Source organism: Suillus clintonianus, assembly GCF_016758775.1.
Source record: "Suillus clintonianus strain FC179 chromosome Unknown DEU56scaffold_88, whole genome shotgun sequence".
Taxonomy (NCBI): domain Eukaryota; kingdom Fungi; phylum Basidiomycota; class Agaricomycetes; order Boletales; family Suillaceae; genus Suillus; species Suillus clintonianus.
Genome location: NW_024539312.1, coordinates 107,486 through 126,350, shown reverse-complemented (window position 1 = coordinate 126,350; position 18,865 = coordinate 107,486). Strand labels below are relative to the sequence as shown.

The window sequence follows — 18,865 nt, the reverse complement described above, 5'->3', positions numbered from 1 at the left end:
ACACAGGCTTTGAACAGCGCCCTAGGTGGCAGGCGTTTTCTCACAAAGATAGCAATGGTTTTAGCGAGAATCCACAACCTTTCTTCTACTTCATGTACACGCTGATTAGTTCAAATGCGACCAAGAGTACATACATGCGTCGTATCCAATTTCCTGTCATACAACACGATCGACGTGTATAGCGACGAGGGCAGTCGTACAAAGATGGACGAGAACAGGGGGAGTTGTGCGAAGAAGAGGACAGATGTTGTACAAAAAAGAGGACGGGGTTGTACAAAGAAGGAAGTGATGTGGACAGGAACGGAGATAGTAGGAACGAAAGCGATAACGAAGAGGCGGTGATGGTACACGCTTGAATGCGATGAGTTAATGAATGTGTGATGACTCCAGGTTCGCGGTTCATGAGTAAGTAATGACAGAGTGGGATTGATACACCGGTGAATAAACAGAACAAGCTCGTCGACGAGCTGGGGGAATGAGGAGCCGATTGGTGGAGGGAGAATCAGAGAATTTTCTCTATCCGTAAAAAAAAAACCCGTCCCAGGGAGACGCAGAGACCGACATTGATGATTTGAGTGAACCAGAATATAGGGAGTGTGACTTGCGTGTTTCATGGCATACTGGAATGCAAACGAGCGTGGCAGTAACCGCTTAAAGCGGAGAACGAAAGAGTGTGTAAGCGTGCATTATCACGCATGATGGTGAACGAACGAGCGAGTGTGGGCGCCCTAAGAAATCAAAAATCAAACATAAAGCACAGGCGTCAGCGTACGTGGTAAATGTGAAGCAATTAGCGGGCGTACCTTGGACGATGAGAAAATGAAAAAAAGGATCGGTCGGGAGCGAAGGTAGGCGGGGTCGAGATAGGCGGAAGAGATACAAGGGTACCAGAATGTGAAAAAAACACTTGCGAACAAAGTACCCGAACCTGGCCAGTTTTCAAAAGGCGACAAAGACCAAGGAAGAGTGAGAAAATAAGCAACACCATAAGTAAGAAGAAAACTACGAACGACTAACGAAAAGACGAAAAGAAAGGAAAGCGGAAGGAAAGGGAAGAAATGGGGGGAAGCAATCAGAAAAGACTCGTTAGATGAAGTAGATGGAGCAATCGTGAAAGACATACAAGTACACGAAATCCAAAACATACAAAAATGAAACCAGAGGGAACGAGGAAATCAAAAATGAAGCATCAAAGATACGATAGGTGTGCGAGCACTGCTCACACCAAACCATCAAGAGCAATATCAAGCAAGCTGGAACGCACTCCCAAGTGCAACCATCCCACTCTCACCGGACAGAACTGGACTCGCAGCCCTTAAACTCCCAAACGAGATCCTACGCGCAGCACGGCGAAGTGTGCGTGGACGTGCCTGCGTCTGTGCCTGGATAGAGAGTAGAGGCGTCCGCGTCTGAATAGAAAGTAGAGGTGTGGCAATTATACTTGGGGACATGGGAGGCGTACTCGGAGACCCTGGTGTACTCGGGGACACAGAAACAGGAGATTCGATAGGAGACGACAGCGGGATGCGCGATGGAGGCGATGGGGTTGCTTGTGGACACGGGAGCTCGGGGCCGAACATGGACGGGTTGCGCATGAGGTTGCGACGAATGGGCTTTGACTTCGTCGTTAGCTTCGGTTCCGCCTTCTCCTCCGCCTTCTGCTTCATCATGACCTTGGGCACGGGCATGGGTGCAGCAGATGTGGACAGCGAGACAGACGTAGCAGCGGTCTCTACACTCGCCGTCGAAAATTCATTGTCATTATCCGACGAGCTGGAAGAAGCCTTGGCTAAAATAGCACTCCGCCCTGATTCGCGTTTCTTCGCCAAATCCCTGTGCACAGAACTTGTAGTTGTAATTTGCGATGCTGCCAATTGGGAAAGGGACTGTCGTGCATGTGGATCTGAGGACGCGATGAGTGACCACGAAGGTTCCCTCGTACGGGGTTTCTTCGCACGTTGAGAACGTGCATTCTCCTCTTCGTCAGAGGAGACGGATAGGGAAGGCATGTGTCCCTTGCGGAATTTAGGCTGCTTGATCGGTGTGGCTGCTTTGATTGCGGTGGTGGGAAGTACTCGAGGTTTGGATGGAGGTGTCTTTGGTGGGGAGATCACAGATAGAGCGGGAATTTTAGTTTTTGAATTTGAATTTGTGGTGGAAAAAGGCGGTTTGACTTTCCTCGTTGAAGGTGTCCTTGGGGTAACAGGCTGCGCAGAAGGTTTCTTGACCTTGACACCGACAGTAGCGCCCAGGGCTAGGTCGGCATACCCCCCGCTACGGCGAGATTCTGAAGTCTTGAAAAGATTCTCATTGTCACCTTCTGCGTCTACGCGCATGTCGCAGGAACTTGCGAGGGTCAAAGTGGATGACCTGCGCAGAGAGGACGGACGCAGAGGCACAGATCCGGAAACGGGAGTGCCAAAGGTGGAGTTGGAACTTGAGGATGCAGTAGACTTTCGCATATTGCTCTGTGAGGCGTTGAGCGTTGATGAGCTGGGAGTAGAGGGAGCAAGTGAGTGTTCCGTTGGACGACGCAAGTGAGCAGGACGCAGGTACGGGTGGTGGAAAGTATGCTCGTGTCGTTGTAGACGGTGCGAAAGGCTGCGTATAATCAGATAAGTGGGTAGAACAGGAGGAAAAACGTACCGAGCAATGCTTTCCTTATGATCAACCTTTGCATCGGTCATGAAATCCATGCTGGACTGCCTGTATAGTGGGTGGCGCTTAGGAGTGTTTGTAGTAGGTTGAAGGACGTCCGGTGAAGTATCGTTGCGCTCAGCACAATCTCCCGGACGATGTGCATTTCCGCTGAGAAAGATGACGTCCTCGTCAATAATGGACCTCTTCCGCTCCTCCATTGCTCTTGCACGGGCCAAGTCGAGCAATTTGGTACGCGTCGCGGTAACGGAATGGGGCCAGTCATTGGGGCCCTTTGCAGCAGTGATACCGCGCGCAATCTTGTCGAGAAGGTTCGGAGGCGGAACTGAGCCGTTGAAAGGCGTGATAAGATGAGAAGGTAGCGCGTCCAAGGTCTGCGACGCATTTTGGGTCAATCACTCGACAAAAATCAAAGTTCTACGCACCCTGCCAAGTAATCTGACCTCATCCTCCTTCCACTCTACACTAGGGTCGTCGAAGTCGTAGTTTGAACTATTCCAAGAGTCACAACTGTTTCTATTAGGAGCCGGGGGCGAAATGAAAATATGAGACGCGACTGGGCTACGAGAAGGAGTGCGTGGAGTGGAAGAAAGAAAAGAACTTGTTGAAAGACGGGGTCTGATAGCTGAAGGAATATGTGGTCGGGGGATGATGAGAGCGAGTGGGGAAACTTGAGCAGACATCAAATGAGTGACTGGCATTGGAACGCGTCGAAGTGCACCGACAATCTTGAATGTCCTCGTGGTCGTCGTCGTCGTCGAGCTTTGCGGGGAGAACAATGACCATGAGGTACAAACTTACATAATCAAACATATACCAGGTCCGACAACTCCGACAAGCCTCGTGCCCTCGTTGTTAGCACCTTCGCGGTGATGTGACTTGATATCATATTAGAAGCACTAGCCACTAGTAGCGATCTCCTGCCATGGATCACGTCGTGGCGTACCAGTTCTATGGTATGAAATCAAGAAGTTCTTCTCATACGTACAATGGTTTTGCAGACCGGCGGCACTTGCGCTCGCTACCGTTCCTCGAAGTCATCACCGCCCATACAACGCATGTTCTGCTTCTATCGGCGAAACACATTCTCCATCAACATGGGCGATTCATTCATGCGATTGGAGGCGGATATCGGCGTTTTACATATCTATGTAGTCAATTGACGTCTTATACCCCACACCTTCATGGGTCACAGTGGGTGCTTATCCCCAGTGAGAAGGCTCGGAGGGGTTGGAGAATACGGTCTGGCTTAGCACCCTAGATTGGGGCATGTTCGAATCGATGGAAGCAGCGGAGCATAAATTCATCGAGAGTCTAGGCTGTGACAAGGGGCACCCCAGATCTCATTGGGGGATGTACGAATCTGGGATCCAATGCCTCGGGAGTTGGCGTTACGAGAAAAATATGTCATGAGCCGACTTGAGTGAGCCCCAATATGTGTTCCCCGTGGGCTGCGACAATCTAGGGACATCTATATTGGGGTCCCTCATCACTGCTCGAGTCAGATTGAACGTTGCAAGCCGACCGGAGCGTTGTTGTAGGGACAAAGTAGGGCCCAGTGAACCATTCACAGACACCTATTTTGTCCCTACTGAAAACATCGAAAAGGTAAATCTCCGTCACCAAACGTTCAAGTTACTGGCACCAAAAGGTTGGTTTGAAGTTTGGCGTATGATAAAGATGAAGCCTTGAGGTTCTGTAGTGCGCTTCCGGTGCAAAGGGTAGTATTGCTCAATAGCTAGAGTGTTCGACGTTCAGCGCAGCATCGAGATCCAATACCTCGGCATTAGAAAAGTCACCGCTCGAGCCCCATGGAAGGAGCAGAAATATAGATTCATCATGAGCCCACCTGACCGTGTAAGACCATGTTAGTGCTCCATAACAGTACTGGGGGTCCTAGTCCAGTAGAATCCTGGTTCGCAGCGATAGATAGAATCGCCGCCTCTCCGCCTTAGAGGTTCGGCCTGGGGTTTCCTTTGCAGCCTGCGCTCGGTCCAACGTTCCTCGTATGTAGGCTGCGACAATCTTGGAATATCTAGATTGGGGTATGTACCACTATGAGGATCCAATATATTCACGTCACGTCGCTATATGGATGTCGCACGCCGACCCGAGTGTGTAGTAGTAGGGACCAAGAACGAGTCTGTGAACAGGCTTGGTGCCTATAACAGACTGTAGAAGGCATCAATAAGATAAATTTATTACCATATGTTCATGGCACTGGCACCAAAAGGTTGCCTTAGTATATTGTGGCGTGAGGTTGGCGCATGATAAACATGAAGTTCTGTAGTGCCTTTCCGATGCGAAGGATATATTGCTCGGTAGCCAGAGGGTTCAATGTTCAGCGCAGCGTCAAAAGATACCTGACATACAGTACACTCCATTAACAAGGCTGGTATCCCGGCGTACGATACGCATGACCTTCAAGCTATAATTCAGATTGATGTCACAACAAAAAAGAATGACGAACTCACCTCTGCACCGCACCCACCAAATCTAAATGAATCATGCAGCATGCGCCAACTTCCGTTCTCTCCGCTCAGTAATCTCCGCACGCTTCTGCGCAAGCATCACAGCCGCACGTTCGTCCCACTGATATGCCCAATATCCAGCATAACCAAAAACGCCCATTGATAATGCGTGCCCACCGAGGTCTGCTCGCGACGTCAGTATCTGTGACACAAAGACCTCCATGGTGAATGAGAGAGGCACGCACTCTCCATGAGATTTCTCTTCTTTATTGCGAGCTGCCCGAAACGCGCTGCTAAACCGAACAATGAGAAACCAGCGATCGTGCCGAGTACTGCCATTGTATTTTGTTGTGATTCTCACTGAGCGGGTAGAGTTGAACCTGTGCGGAGGATGTCGCGAACGTCGAGCTTGAAACGTTTGTTAACCGACGAGCCAAATACCGACAAATACTAATGTGCCGATTTGTTGCCGTTTAGTAAGTGCCACAACTTGGCTACAACTCAACAAGTTGAACTACAACTGTAAAAATGCGAAATATGGGATGATACATATCCGCCAGAAACCTTAGCTTAGGTACGGAGTGTCCATCATGCATCAGTACCCAGCAGAGAGCCTCATGGACATCGTGACGAGATTTGCCTTGCAGGCACTGTGTGCACCGTTTAGCACAACTGGGTAAATGCGAAACATAGGACGATTCACAATACTTACATATCCGCCCCGCAGAAACCTCAGCTTATGATGCGGAGTGTCTACCTGTACCCATGCAGATTTACCTATCATGCCGCACCGCATGGCTAGACTCGCTTGCAAAAGTTGGATTCAAAAGATTCAGACGTCACGGATGCTGTTCGCGATCATTCTACCTACTGACAGGATAATTTCAAGAAATCCGTATGCAGTTTTTCCTGATATATCCTTGCCATCCAGGACCACAGGAAACCTATTATATTCTGCGAAGTCCGGACCAATCCCTTTGGGGAATAATCATTGAACACAGCCTGCAAGAATCTGTCTGTCACACATGGCATTCAGAGAATCCACGATCCTTGCCATCCAGCACCACGAAAACTTACCCTCAATCATAATAATTTGCGTAACTTCCGAGCTAAACCCCATCGGTATGAGGCGACAGATCCCAAGGACGGCGAGAGGGGAAAGCGGCGCGTTGAATCAAACGTCGAGGCATTGAAGTGCGTGCACTGTGCATTGGCAACGCAGATACGTAAGTTGCATATCCGGCTGTGGCATTTCACTAATACATATACTGTTCATCTGACTTGATTGCGATCTTGTTGTTAAGAGACCTTGGGTGTTGATGAGGCGCCGCCGAAGTTCATCGAGAATACGTTGGACTAGGGGTTCCAAGGGCATAGGCCACGCACCTAGAGCCTCATCGGCTGTTCCCATAGCTTAGTCAGCACATAGGTCAGGTGTCAGCATGTTCGTAGTGTACATCATCATCGATCCACCTCGGTTCTAGCAGCAGCGTGGTCTTTAGCAGTCGGCACTGCTCCAACGTGGTGAACAGGCGAGATTCGAGACTAGCTCACTTAAGCACATTCGATTGCACGAACTCTAAACAAAACAACCTTCCCTTTACGTCGTGTTACGCCCAGAAGGGCTAAGCTAGACAGCAGGCGTCTGAAAAGACACCTGCGAGATTTATAAAAGGGCTGTGTTCCATTCAACTCAATTACATGGATTTCCAATCGAAAAACTGATGCCCAACCCCGATAGTCTAAGACCGAGAACAGCAACAGGATTCGCAGTGACCAACACCCGTTCAAAAACCAACTGGTCGGACTGGACACCAGGCACATCCACAGTTTCATCACCACTTGACACTCCCGAACGCTCATCTCACAATACACCAAGTCGGTCACGGAGTTCATCCCTTAGTAGCATTGAGGATGAAGGAAACATTAGCAACGTAGTCCCATTCCCAGAACTCGCAGCCCCAGAACTTGCAGTCCCAGAACTAGACCTGCGATTACCCCTGACCATCTTCAAACCACCACAACGCCATACGAAAACAGAACCACTCACATCGCTCTCTATCACACCAGACTATAATCTAGACAACTTCTTCGCGTTAGCACAGCCGAAAGCAATCATGACCATGGAAACTCCACAGATATTCCACGGGGACGGCCGCAAATCAGAAAACCCAGCGGATTTCTTGAAGTCGTTTAATCGCGCAATGAGGCAACAAGCAGTAACCTCAAGTAGCGACAAGCTGGAAGCGTTCAGCGACTATCTAGGTACAGGATCGGAGGCAGAAGTCTGGCTCAAGGCACTCGCATCCGCGCAGAAAGCCACATGGGCAGCGTTCGTCACAGAATTTGAAACCCGATGGCCACCAATCATAATAGCGGAGAAGACTAGAGCGGAGTACGAGAAGGAGCTGCTGGAGCACAAACTAGCAGAAGCGGAAGTAGGAACGAAGACTACCCTATACGACAGGGAGTGTTGGGCACACGAAGCATGGGCAACTAAGACAATGCAGTTGGCGATGAGCGCAGGAATCGCAGCAAGCACCTCCATGATATGGCAAGTCAGAGGACTGCTACCGAGCATCGTTAAGGATCTGTTGAAGGACGATGAATATAAGGACTGGGCGGCTTTCATTAAGGAGGTCAAGGAGTTGAAAGGAACGAGGTTAGCGGAAAAGAAGGAACAAAATGCGAAGCAGGAGCGAGAAGTCAACATGCTAAGAGCCGATGTAGCTCGTCTCCAACAACGCAATCCGGCACAGAATTCTATTGCAGCCCTCCAAAACCAGTTATCGAGAATGTCAATCAATCCGTCGACACTGCCCAATGCACCCCTTCCCAATAGCACAGTAACGCGAGTACCAGCACAACAAGTCAACCAGAACGTGCAGCAAACCTTCAGCCGCCAGCCAGCAACATCAGCGCAACCATTCATCATCACCGACGACATGAAGAACAAAATCAGGCAGCTCGTAGCCTTGTTACCGCACCATCCAGATAACCCAATAGGTCACGCAGCGTACAACAACCAAATCAAACAATGGAACGCGCAGTGGGGAGAACATACCAGGGTCACCCACGAGACAGGCTATCCTCTCAAACCGGGAACAGCAACCATCGCCTCCAGCGAATGCTTCGCTTGCGGTACACACGGCCATAACGGAAGGAATTGCCGTCTACCCGCAGACCATACAGAAAGGTTGTCACGGAAGGAGGCAGCATGGAGAGCAATAGTCAGCAAGGCACTTGGAGCGTTTAACAGAGCCACAGCGATACCAATTTCCCTAGTACTCGACCAATACCCTCAACCCACTTCAGCCTGGATCGAAGAAGTCACAGAATTCAGCGAGGGAAAAGAGAATGGGTCGGCGTAAGAAAGGATATCACGCCGACCCACCAATTTAGGAATATCCAAGCCCATGAGAAGGTCCTCGAGCGGGAAGAGGCTACGCACGAGGACAACTCTATGATCCCCAGCCCCGAACTTCCAGCTTTAGCTATAGCCACCACATGTACTACTACACATGACACAATCTCAATCGGTGATTTGTACATGGCAGGCCACCCGCAAACAATCACAACCCAGCTGGAAAACGGGGAAAGTACCCCATTCATACACCAAATAGCGTTACGAGGACCACAAGGAGAGCTAGTTCGAGTTAAGGCCCTTTTTGACGATGGCGCAATGGTCGGCGTCATGTGTACGACCATCTTTCAGAAAATAAAACATAGGCTACACAACTGGACTCAATCCTCGAAACGACTAAGAATGGCCAACGGAATCATAGTCAACTCAACCGCTAAGTGGTCAGGAATAGTAGAAATCAACAACGTCAAGGCACAATGCAATTTTGAAGTCTTCGATAGCGGAGGTAGCTGGGGTTTTCTGTTCGGGAAACCAATGCTCAAAGCTTTCGCGGAGATACACGACTACAAGACAGATGAAGTCACCCTATCCGATAGTACGGGTTCAACCACCATATCAAATCAAATAGCAAGACCGGTAGCTCTCGAACACGCAGAGCAAGGAGTCAGCCTGACACTAGATATAAAGCAGCAGGAAATAGCAGTGGGGGGTATAGGCACACCCCCCTCGAGGCGAGTCCAAACGAACTACATTAGTAGTACCAAGGAAAGCGCTAACACTACCCACAAGCACCGACAAATACCATGCCATCAGCCAATGGGGCAATGGAAGAGACCGGAGTATCTGAGGGCGAAGGGCAATGGAACGGGAGAGGAAGAATGGCAAAGAGAGACGAAGCAAGGAGAGACGAAGCAAGGAGAGACGGAGCAAGGAGAGACGGAGCAGGGAGAGAAGAGCAAACACGAACGCGAAGTGGGGAGCAGGATGCTCCCCTCGAGGGAAGTTAACACGACCCCGTTAATCCTGCAGGAAACCGTAATTGACCAAAACGATTTCATAGACCACGCACCAGGAATAAACATTATCACCAACGATGAAGACAACGAGCTCCTCGGCAAACTCCCAGAACCAACGCCAACACCTCAGAACCCCTCCATCTACACAAGACAATCAGACCCGTTCAATGTAGCCCGAATCTCCGCAATCAAACGTCAAATAACGTTCGGAGATGACCTAACGGAAGAAGAACGAGAAGAGCTCGAAGAATTTGTTGCGAAATACGCAGATACGTTCGCCCTAACACTCAAGGAAGTGGTACCCATCCCTGGATCAGCAATCAATTTGAATGTACCAGAGGACGCAGTTTTCAATCTAAGGATTCACCAACGCCCTCTAACGCCAGAACAATCCAAGTTCTACAACGCTCGAGCAAGCGACATGTTAGAAGCTGGACTTATAGAACGCGCACCACCAGAATTGATCAGATGCGCAGCCACGACCGTCATAGCCCAAAAGGCCCACGAAGCAGGAGGACTATCACTCGATGAATTGCAACATCGAGTGAATGAGCAGTGCCAAGGCGCAGGGCTATACCCAGCGTTCGAGCTACCACCCCGCGAAGTAACACCCCCGCAAACGCACAACGACACACCTGATAAAGGCCCGAAGAAATGGAGGATATGTCAGAATTTCGCGCAGCTGAATAAGGTCACGGAAGTCGCACCTATGCCCCAAGGCGACATTCTAGCGAAACAACAACGTTTAAGCGGCCATCGATACATTTCGGTCTTCGATTTTGCGTCGGGATTTTACGCCATCGAAGTCCCCGAAAAATGGCGACCGTACCTAGCGTTCTACGTCGAGGGTAGAGGCTATTTCTGGTATAAGCGCATGCCCATGGGCATCACGGGAGCGCCAACCGCATTTTGCGACACCCTAGCAGAACGACTACACGACCTGTTAGTACCACACTACATGGAGTTGTTTATGGACGACGGCGGCTGCGCAGCACATACCTTTAGAAGCATGATGAACAAGCTACTAACCATCTTCGAACGATTCAGGGAATGTCGGTTCTCCATAGCGCCGAGTAAAACTCGTCTCTGCGTATCAGAGACAGAGTTCGCAGGAGGGACAGTGGGAAGAGATGGCGTGAAGCCGGACTTGACGAAGCTGACCGCAATCGTAGACTGGACGCAACCGGAGGACGCGATGAACTTGGTGTCGTTTCTAGGGCTCACAGGATTCTACCGCACGCTCATTAAGGCGTACGCTAAGCGGGAGGGTCCATTGAGAGACTTACTGCTAAAGGTACCAATGGACAACGCCCACTCGAAGGCCGCATATAAACGAACGATGAGCAGTTTCAAACTAGCCCCCCACTGGAAACTGGAACATACCAAAGCGTTCCTAGATCTAAAGATCGCGATCACGTCGAGACCGGTTCTCCAAGCGCCGAAGTACGACGGATCGCACTTCGTAATCACTTCAGATGGATGCTTAGATGGTTTCGCCGCAGTATTGTCGCAACGAGTGCGAACGCAAACGCCAGCAGGTAAATGGGTCGAAAACCTACACCCCATCGGATTCGCGTCAAAGAGAACATCACCAACAGAGCGCAAATACAAATCTTACCTCTTAGAATTCACAGCGCTTAAATTTGGCCTCGATAAGTTCTCAAGCACAATATGGGGATTCCCGGTGGAGGTGGAAACCGATTGCAATGCGCTCAAAGACACCCTGCTCAAGAACAACTTAAACGTGTCGCACGCGAGATGGCGCGAGGGAATATTGTCATACAATATAGTTGACGTTCGACACGTACCGGGAAGACTAAATGTAGTCGCGGATGGACTAAGCAGAATGTGGGAAGGACAACCGCACATTGAGGGAGATGGTAGTGAGTGGACGGTTAATGAAGATTGGGAAGCACGTACAGGATTAGTCAACGACATACTCTTCACGGCGACAACGGATCCAGCGGTCGAAGTTCTTCGGGAAAGGTTCGAGGGAGAGCAGGTGTTTAGAGAGGTTGTAGACGCCATCTATGACCTCGATCAAGGAGCGGAATTACGAGACAGGAAGAAAGCGAGACACCGGGCGTCACAGTACATGGTGGACCAAGGAAAGCTATGGCGAATAAGAGGGAACGATATGACCAGAGCGAGGACGAAGGTCGAATGCGTTAGCAAATCGGAAGCCCGCACGCTTGCAGCCAAGATGCATGAGGAACGAGGACATTGGGGAAGAGACGCTATCAAGATTGCGCTCTTAGACCGCATCTGCAGCCCAAAGTTAGACGCCTCTATAATGGCAGCGGTTAAAGATTGCTCTAAATGTAAGAACTTTGGACCAACACACTTACATTCTCTCCTAGAGCCAATAACGAGAAGACACCCGTTCGAATTGCTGGTCGGCGACTACTTAGCACTACCCAAAGGAACAGGAGGATACACGAACCTTGGTGTATATCTAGATACCTTTTCCCAGCACGCATGGGTCTTCAAGCACAAGGCAGCAGGAAGTGCAAAAACAACAGTCGAAAGTCTAACGCACATATTCAACAGATTCGCACCCTCTGAAACTTTCATGTCGGACGGAGGCAAGCACTTTAACAACGATGCAGTTAGATCGTACTGCGAATCGAAGAAGTGCAAACTTCACATTGTCGCTGCGTATTCTCCTTGGGTTAATGGATTAGTAGAGGGCACTAATAAACTACTTTTGCATATCCTTAAGCGCCTGTGCGCACCGAGAGTAGGGGAAGATGAGCCCCAAGAAACGTCATGGGAGAAACTCCCAAAGACATGGCCAGAGCACCTAGAGGAAGCAGTCCAAGCTCTGAATAACCGTCTCCTGCCGGCGCTGAAATTCTCCCCCAAGGAGTTGCTCTTTGGGCTCGTGGTTAACACCCAAGCAACCCCACTAGAGGAGAACACAGCAGCCACGACTCAAACGGACGCCTTAACGCATATCGCATACGTCGACCAACAACACTTGGACGGCTACGAGGAGACCCTGCTCCATGCGTCCAAGCGCAAGGCAACTTTCGATAGAAGAGTCAAGAAACGAAAGCCGGGAGAAGTCATCTTCAGAAGAGGACAGTTAGTACAGGTATACAGAAACGACTTGGATTACACGTTCAAAACGGAGCGTAAGCTACTGCCGAAATGGTCAATGCCACGGCGCATCAAAACAAGACTAAGGAACTCGTACACCCTGGAAACTTTAGAAGGAACCGCCTTACAAGGAGAATATAGCGCTAGAAGGTTGAGAGCATTCTCACCACGAGAAGGCACGGTGTTGGCGAAGAAACAAGAAGAGCATGAGGAACGGATGAGAGAACAAGGAGAGACAGACGAAGAAAAGGAAAACGGGAAGGATAGAAACGAAGAGACCAATGAAGAAAAGGAGGATAGAAGAGACGAAGAGAATGAAAGTGAACGAGAGGATAGAGAAGACAGAGAAGAAGATCGAGAAGAGGATCACGAAGGAACAAAGTAGAGGATCATAGGCGTCGAGGGCGGCGCCGGTTGTTTTTTGAGGGGCGCATGGACTAGGGGTTCCAAGGGCATAGGCCACGCACCTAGAGCCTCATCGGCTGTTCCCATAGCTTAGTCAGCACATAGGTCAGGTGTCAGCATGTTCGTAGTGTACATCATCATCGATCCACCTCGGTTCTAGCAGCAGCGTGGTCTTTAGCAGTCGGCACTGCTCCAACGTCGATCAAAATTTCATGGAACTTCAGGCTTATAAAATTCCACAATTCGAATAAGAAACAGTCGAGCTTCCTGCTCGGCCAGGCGCAATGATCCGGTTCATCCTTTTTCCCATGTTCCCTCTGAGTTCCGTTCTTATCTATGGATGGCGTCGTATCTTCAGATTCTTCGCCAGATTACCACTGAAACCCACTAAGCGCGATGTGATCAAGGCGAGAAAACAGATTTCGCCTAACTTATAAGGTATATTCTACTCTGACCATTTTGGCGTCTAATGACTGAGCAAGACGGTCGGATACCCTCCAAGAATAGGAAATTTGTTTTTACAAGTTTCGGTGTGGTATTTTATGTCAGTTATTTGTCGTTCCGCTCATTCAGAAGGAAATAGGTCTGGGGACTCTGAAGAAATTATCATCACCCGCTGCCCACTCACATTCGCACCAAGTGGCAAGCTGAAATCATTTACTTAGAAGGTCTCGAAACTGAGCAACTCCCTTGGTGCTCGAACTGAATACTGGCAAGAGCAGAATTTAGGTCAAAATTTTATCATGTCTAAGTGAGTGCTTTGGCTTAGTGCTCTACACGACGACTAAGTGTCCCTACCCTGGATAGCGCAGTATACACTTTCCTGTGTAATTCGGTCCGAACGCCATGACAAAGATCACACCCTGTGACAGCATACTAGCATTTACCTACAACCTACGTCAGGCTGTGGTGTACTTTGCCAGTATCAGGGTTGCACCGCCCTTCCAGTACATCCTTATCGTCTGATGACCCTTGAAGACACTCCGAGAGTCCGAGACGCGCCGTGGCATGAGGCTGACATTCACGGACAAGGCTGAGTAACTGGGCGTCGGAGTTTGACAGATAGGCTGAAGGTACTTGCGCACGCCAGGCACTTATGAAAGGCCCATCTCAAAGACGTACATACTAGCTCAGACTGGTTACAATTGCAAGTTCAAGTTCAGCGCTCCCCCTTGCCCATAGCGTGAGAAAACATGTATGGATTTGGTGGACAATTGGTGCCTTGGACATGGCAGGTCGGGTGGGGAGATGTGCGTCAAGTACGGCGTTTCGACCTACTTATTCCGTTTATGATTTTCCTGTGTCGCGCAGCTACTAGCGACACGCTGTGTTGGTCTTGGCGGGCGTTGCACAAAGCCCACCAACATGGTGATATTGTCAAGAGGCATAGGATGAGCTGCCAATTCCAATGATGTTGAGCGCTGGACTCGTCATACTGTAAACTGCCAAATCCTGCACAGAGTTTGGTGGTATATCTAGCACTGGCACCATCATCGTTCATTTATCATAAAGTTCCCCGCTCTCCCTCGAATATGACTCAAGTTTCCAATGATCCCAGTTGGTGGCCGATAATCGATTCGTATCATTTTTACAGCTATTTTGTAGGTTCGTGGAGAGCCAGACGACTTGATGATGACTTGATCTAACCTTGGCTGTGGGTTCGCAGTTGCCGCATGCACTGTGATGATATACGATTGGGGTGAGTGAAATAGGATTGAAGAATCGCTGATATCCTTACGATGTCACCAGCTCTGACACTTGGACAAGAGGTACGTTAATGCCATTATTGGAGCAGCCATCTCGCTACTAAGAATGCCGTTATAGATTGAGTTGATATGGGTGAGCAGAGTTTCATGTCAGAAGAACAAGATTGATTCGGGTAGAGGCAACGCTGGTCCCTCATGACTTTCCTGTATCTCATTGTCCGTATCGTATTTTATGTGCAGCTAGCAAGTCGTGCTCACGTCAAAATATTATAGGTGCGCTATGCTGGAATACCATTTTCTGTGTATGTTTTCAGGGTCACCTGTCGGCGGGGCGCTAATAAGTAATCCCTCACTACCAGCATGGCCATGCTGAGTATGATCCTTACATCCTCGTGTTTGTTCCTTCTGATCGGTGGCATACAACAGTCAGTCTTCCATCAGTCTTGGTGACAGATGCAGTGAGAATTCTGCACTAATAATAACCATTCTCGTCCTTAACTGCACTCCTGTATAGGGGTGAGTGCGATGTTTGACCAATGGCCGCTTGCTGGTTCATCATAATGACTACAATAGGTGTGAGTTTCGTTAGAGCCTTTGATCCTATGAGGGTAATCACTGATTGCGATTTTCAGGCGATGTTATGAACGCTACAACAAATTGGATGGATAGGGTCATAACTGCCGTCCTGGGTGGTGAGCTACTCGGTGATATTATTGACTTGGCTGAAATATTACACAAGTCATCGTGATTGCACGGTTACGTGCTATGTATCAGGGATCCAGAAAGATTTTTATCTTTCTCATTGTAATTTTCCTGGTCATCACCATCGCCTGCGTAGTGATGATCGCAATAGGATTCAAGCATATTGTGGGGGGTGAGCTTTAGTTATGATGGATTAAAGAATCGAGCTCATTGTATGAACACCAGAGGAGCTCCTCCTCTCCGGCATCTACCAGTGCTCTTACGAGTACGAGGGGGACGTCCAACATCTGATTATAATGGTTTGGATCCTCATCACTGTATGGGAGGTCCTTGCACTGTGTTTTGTAGTCTGGATTGCAATGGAACACTACCGTGAATTGCGACGGCTACCAACAGGATCGAAAACTGGGAAATGTCTCATGGTATTAATCAAAACCCATGTGGTTTACTTTGCAATGTGAGCTTGTACTTTCAATGTTTGTCCCTTTTCCCCTGAAATCTCGCACGTGCTAGTTTTGCTGCTACTTCGTTTCTCCACATCGGGTTTCTCTCTCCAAAGATCGCGGTGCGCCGATGTGTTACGATATCTCCACGTGAAGTGCTCATCATTTCTGTAGGACTCGTGGTCCGTGGGAGCCGAGATATATTATGGCGTACTTCAAATTTGCTCGGTCGTACAGAAATTTGTGCTGGGACCACGTCTGATCCTTGGTGTCCGAGAATATTATGCCAAGTTCACCGAGTACGGTACAGGAACGGGCATGACTTCAATGGCTTTCCAGGAGTATGTACATGTGTCAACTAGTAGCAGTGTGTAATATGGGATATGCTCTGTATGGTAGCCTCGGGGTTTTTTGTCGTTCCAATTCTGAATTTCATCGCAGTATCTAAATACGTTTCTTCTGGTGATCCGAAGATTTGAAGGGTCTTAACCAATATCTTGGTGTCTCACTTGCTGCTCACCCTACACTTGCACCAAGCTGAAACCATGTATTTTAAATTAGAAGGTTTCACAACCAAGCACTGAATCCCGGCAGTTCCAGTCGTACTAGTAGTGCCCCTTGAGGTCAAATTCAGTACAGTTATCTTTCATTGAAGTCCAGTCGAGTGCAAGCACGACAAATCATGGTTTGGCTCCTTTCAGAGTATGTGCTCTGCGTAACACAAGGTTCATAGACTACGACTAGTTTTCGATAACACACCTTGCCAGTGCAACGATAGACGTTATAAACGGATGAAGAATAATATTTTTGATATTGGATCTTCAGCCTATCATGATCAGAGCCACTCCTTGTGAACAGCGTGCCACTGGATATACTGTGGCTACGCCCGTCCCTAAACCTCCGTAACTCGCACAAGATGTGCGGGGTCATGGCGGCGATGCATGACCTAGGAAAGTCTGCAGAATGTCAGCAAAATTTTGAAGTGTATGTGTCCATGGGTCGTCAGTTCTTCCAGGAGTCCTTGGACGATCTTCATCTTCATTCATGAAGAACTAAAATACATGTTTATTGGTACATCTATCCTCCCTCCCTCCCTCAATACAATACAAGGCATGAGATGCTTCTAGCCGGTGTCACGCTACATTGTCATGATATGACCGCATACTGTGAGTCTTCCGAAGACTAGAATCCATAGTCTCCACAGGGTGGGTACAGATCCCCTCGGTCATATTGACCTGGACTGGTCGAACGAAGACGAGTCCCGTAGTCGCCGGAATATCGAAATGCAGATCACTTTTCGTCAGGCTACGGCTAACACTGACGAGGAGAAGAAGAGGTGTCAAGGTCTAGAAGAATGTGAGACTGAGAAGAAGAGGAAGAAGCGTAAAGTACCCACAGCAATCTGGACATTAACGTCAATGGCCATGACGCCAGCTAGGCTGCCGGACATGCTCAGAGCGCTCAGTACCAAAATACTGCTGGTATAGATCGCACCACACTCGATGAAAGCGTATATGACAGCTTTGTAGGCATTGTGGTCAGTCAAATGAGATACATCTTTGCCTGCGCGCCAAAGACGATATGCGATTCCGGACGTGACGCTGACAGTGAAGACGAAATCAAGCGCAAAACTAGTTTTTGACAAAGCGAAGACAGTGTGTGAGAAGACTTGACGGAACCGAAGAACCACGGCCCAGGCCGCGACAGCAGTTGCTACGCAGGGGAGATGGATGATGTTAGCACTCAATTAACCAGCCAACCCAAGTTTAAAAGCCTACAGATTCGTCCAGCTTCCAGAATTAGCTAGCGATACCGACACTCGTAAACAGTACAACAAGTAGAATGGAAAGATATCTCACCATGATGATAGCAAGGATCCGGTTGTGATTCCAAACCACATACAGCCTCCAGATCTGTTATCACGGGTGTCAGTTTTAATACCTCCACACGCCGGTAGCAGCTCACTAGCAGTAAGTTTAGAGCAAACGTCTGAAGGAAGGAACAATAAGGTGCGATTCACTGCAAGATTATGATACCTACATTCATAATGTACAATGCCGCCATCGTCAACGCCAAGGTTGTGGGCCTGAGGAGGTATAAGATACTTCCGTTGGGAACGGATATTATAGCAGGATTCGTGAAGGCCTGTAGGGAACGAAACAGGCAGCAGATGTTGTGTGCTGTCGCGATTGAAAAGTGGAAAAAGCATGACACGGGAATAACCCTAGTCCATCCAAAGGTAAGCGCTGGGAAATTATATAACAAGCAATCGATACTACGGACCAATGTGCTCTCTTGCCCCGGTTAAATAGGACATGCATGCATACGCTAAAAAGCATGCAACTGTCGATGAAAATTGAAAATGAGTCTAGTGTGAGCCTCCTGCTACTTCCAAGTTCAGACTCACTTGATTCCTGTTAGATGACTTATTAGCACTGAATCTCTACACTTCCTAGCACAAAGATGCATACCATAAACTATAGACTCTAACCATGCCGAGGTTATGGACATGCGGTCGGCGGCAGGAAGTGGCATGTTCGCCCGAGGTGAACCAAGCCCAAATCGCGGTCTATCAGCTCTTACATATACTCATCCGCGTACGTGTAGAGCGTGACCTAGTGCTAGAAACATGATCCATGATGAGTGGGCAGATCCCCTCGATCTTGGCAGACAGTCGGGGAAATCGATTTTGCGGCAGTCTTATTCAAATTGTTGGTGTTCCTGAACACAGAACCGTGGGAGCGGTAAAATATAATGGATGCAGTGTGCACACTGCACGCAACAACTCTCCGTATACCTGAATCATGATAGCTAGTAGCTTGAAGGTCTGGAGGCTGGCCTCGAGGCCTCTGAACTCGCTCGACGAACGAAAACAACCTCAAAAGGGGGATGCTAGAATTGCAACCACTGCAGTGACACCCGCATCGATGATCGTGATATTAACCTCTTCGGACAATGCAGCAATTGTATCGTCGCTGCCGTCGAGAGGCAATGCAAC

The 18,865-nt window shown here is 48.9% G+C and overlaps 4 protein-coding genes across 4 annotated transcripts; all 4 read right to left on the bottom strand.

Moving 5' to 3' along the window:
- Window positions 1-62: 62 nt before the first annotated feature.
- DEU56DRAFT_574089 (uncharacterized protein) lies at window positions 63-966 on the bottom strand. Its single transcript, XM_041346885.1, has 2 exons — window positions 804-966; window positions 63-728 (listed from the first exon to the last, which is right to left on the bottom strand). The coding sequence occupies exon 2, from the start codon at window positions 612-614 to the stop codon at window positions 111-113; it is 504 nt and encodes a 167-aa protein (XP_041204526.1). The 5' UTR covers window positions 615-728; window positions 804-966; the 3' UTR covers window positions 63-110.
- On the bottom strand, window positions 967-3,422 carry DEU56DRAFT_574088 (uncharacterized protein). Its single transcript, XM_041346884.1, has 4 exons — window positions 3,084-3,422; window positions 2,647-3,032; window positions 2,557-2,601; window positions 967-2,493 (listed from the first exon to the last, which is right to left on the bottom strand). Exons 1-4 carry the CDS (start codon window positions 3,357-3,359, stop codon window positions 1,245-1,247), a joined length of 1,956 nt encoding a protein of 651 aa, XP_041204525.1. The 5' UTR covers window positions 3,360-3,422; the 3' UTR covers window positions 967-1,244.
- Window positions 3,423-5,163: 1,741 nt separating this feature from the next.
- Window positions 5,164-5,468, bottom strand: DEU56DRAFT_743843 (uncharacterized protein; the record flags this gene model as incomplete). Its single annotated transcript, XM_041349030.1, has 2 exons — window positions 5,164-5,312; window positions 5,375-5,468. The coding sequence occupies 2 exons, from the start codon at window positions 5,466-5,468 to the stop codon at window positions 5,164-5,166; spliced, it is 243 nt and encodes an 80-aa protein (XP_041204524.1).
- An 11,417-nt stretch (window positions 5,469-16,885) lies between these two features.
- DEU56DRAFT_825489 (uncharacterized protein) lies at window positions 16,886-18,589 on the bottom strand. The gene is made up of 9 exons (XM_041354290.1): window positions 18,338-18,589; window positions 18,296-18,298; window positions 18,151-18,213; window positions 17,908-18,091; window positions 17,833-17,856; window positions 17,727-17,780; window positions 17,646-17,670; window positions 17,264-17,580; window positions 16,886-17,213 (listed from the first exon to the last, which is right to left on the bottom strand). The coding sequence occupies exons 1-9, from the start codon at window positions 18,400-18,402 to the stop codon at window positions 17,001-17,003; spliced, it is 948 nt and encodes a 315-aa protein (XP_041204523.1). The 5' UTR covers window positions 18,403-18,589; the 3' UTR covers window positions 16,886-17,000.
- Window positions 18,590-18,865: the final 276 nt, after the last annotated feature.

Coding starts and splice junctions, on each gene's coding strand:
- DEU56DRAFT_574088 (XM_041346884.1), bottom strand. CDS start 3,359: ATGCCAGTCACTCATTTGATGTCTGCTCAAGTTTCCCCACTCGCTCTC. Junction 2,602..2,646: donor CATAAGGAAAGCATTGCTCG/GTACGTTTTTCC, acceptor GATTATACGCAG/CCTTTCGCACCGTCTACAAC. Junction 2,494..2,556: donor GAGCATACTTTCCACCACCC/GTACCTGCGTCC, acceptor CTCTACTCCCAG/CTCATCAACGCTCAACGCCT.
- DEU56DRAFT_825489 (XM_041354290.1), bottom strand. CDS start 18,402: ATGCCACTTCCTGCCGCCGACCGCATGTCCATAACCTCGGCATGGTTA. Junction 17,671..17,726: donor GGATCCTTGCTATCATCATG/GTGAGATATCTT, acceptor CGGTATCGCTAG/CTAATTCTGGAAGCTGGACG. Junction 17,581..17,645: donor TCTGGAAGCTGGACGAATCT/GTAGGCTTTTAA, acceptor TCCCCTGCGTAG/CAACTGCTGTCGCGGCCTGG.
- DEU56DRAFT_574089 (XM_041346885.1), bottom strand. CDS start 614: ATGAAACACGCAAGTCACACTCCCTATATTCTGGTTCACTCAAATCAT.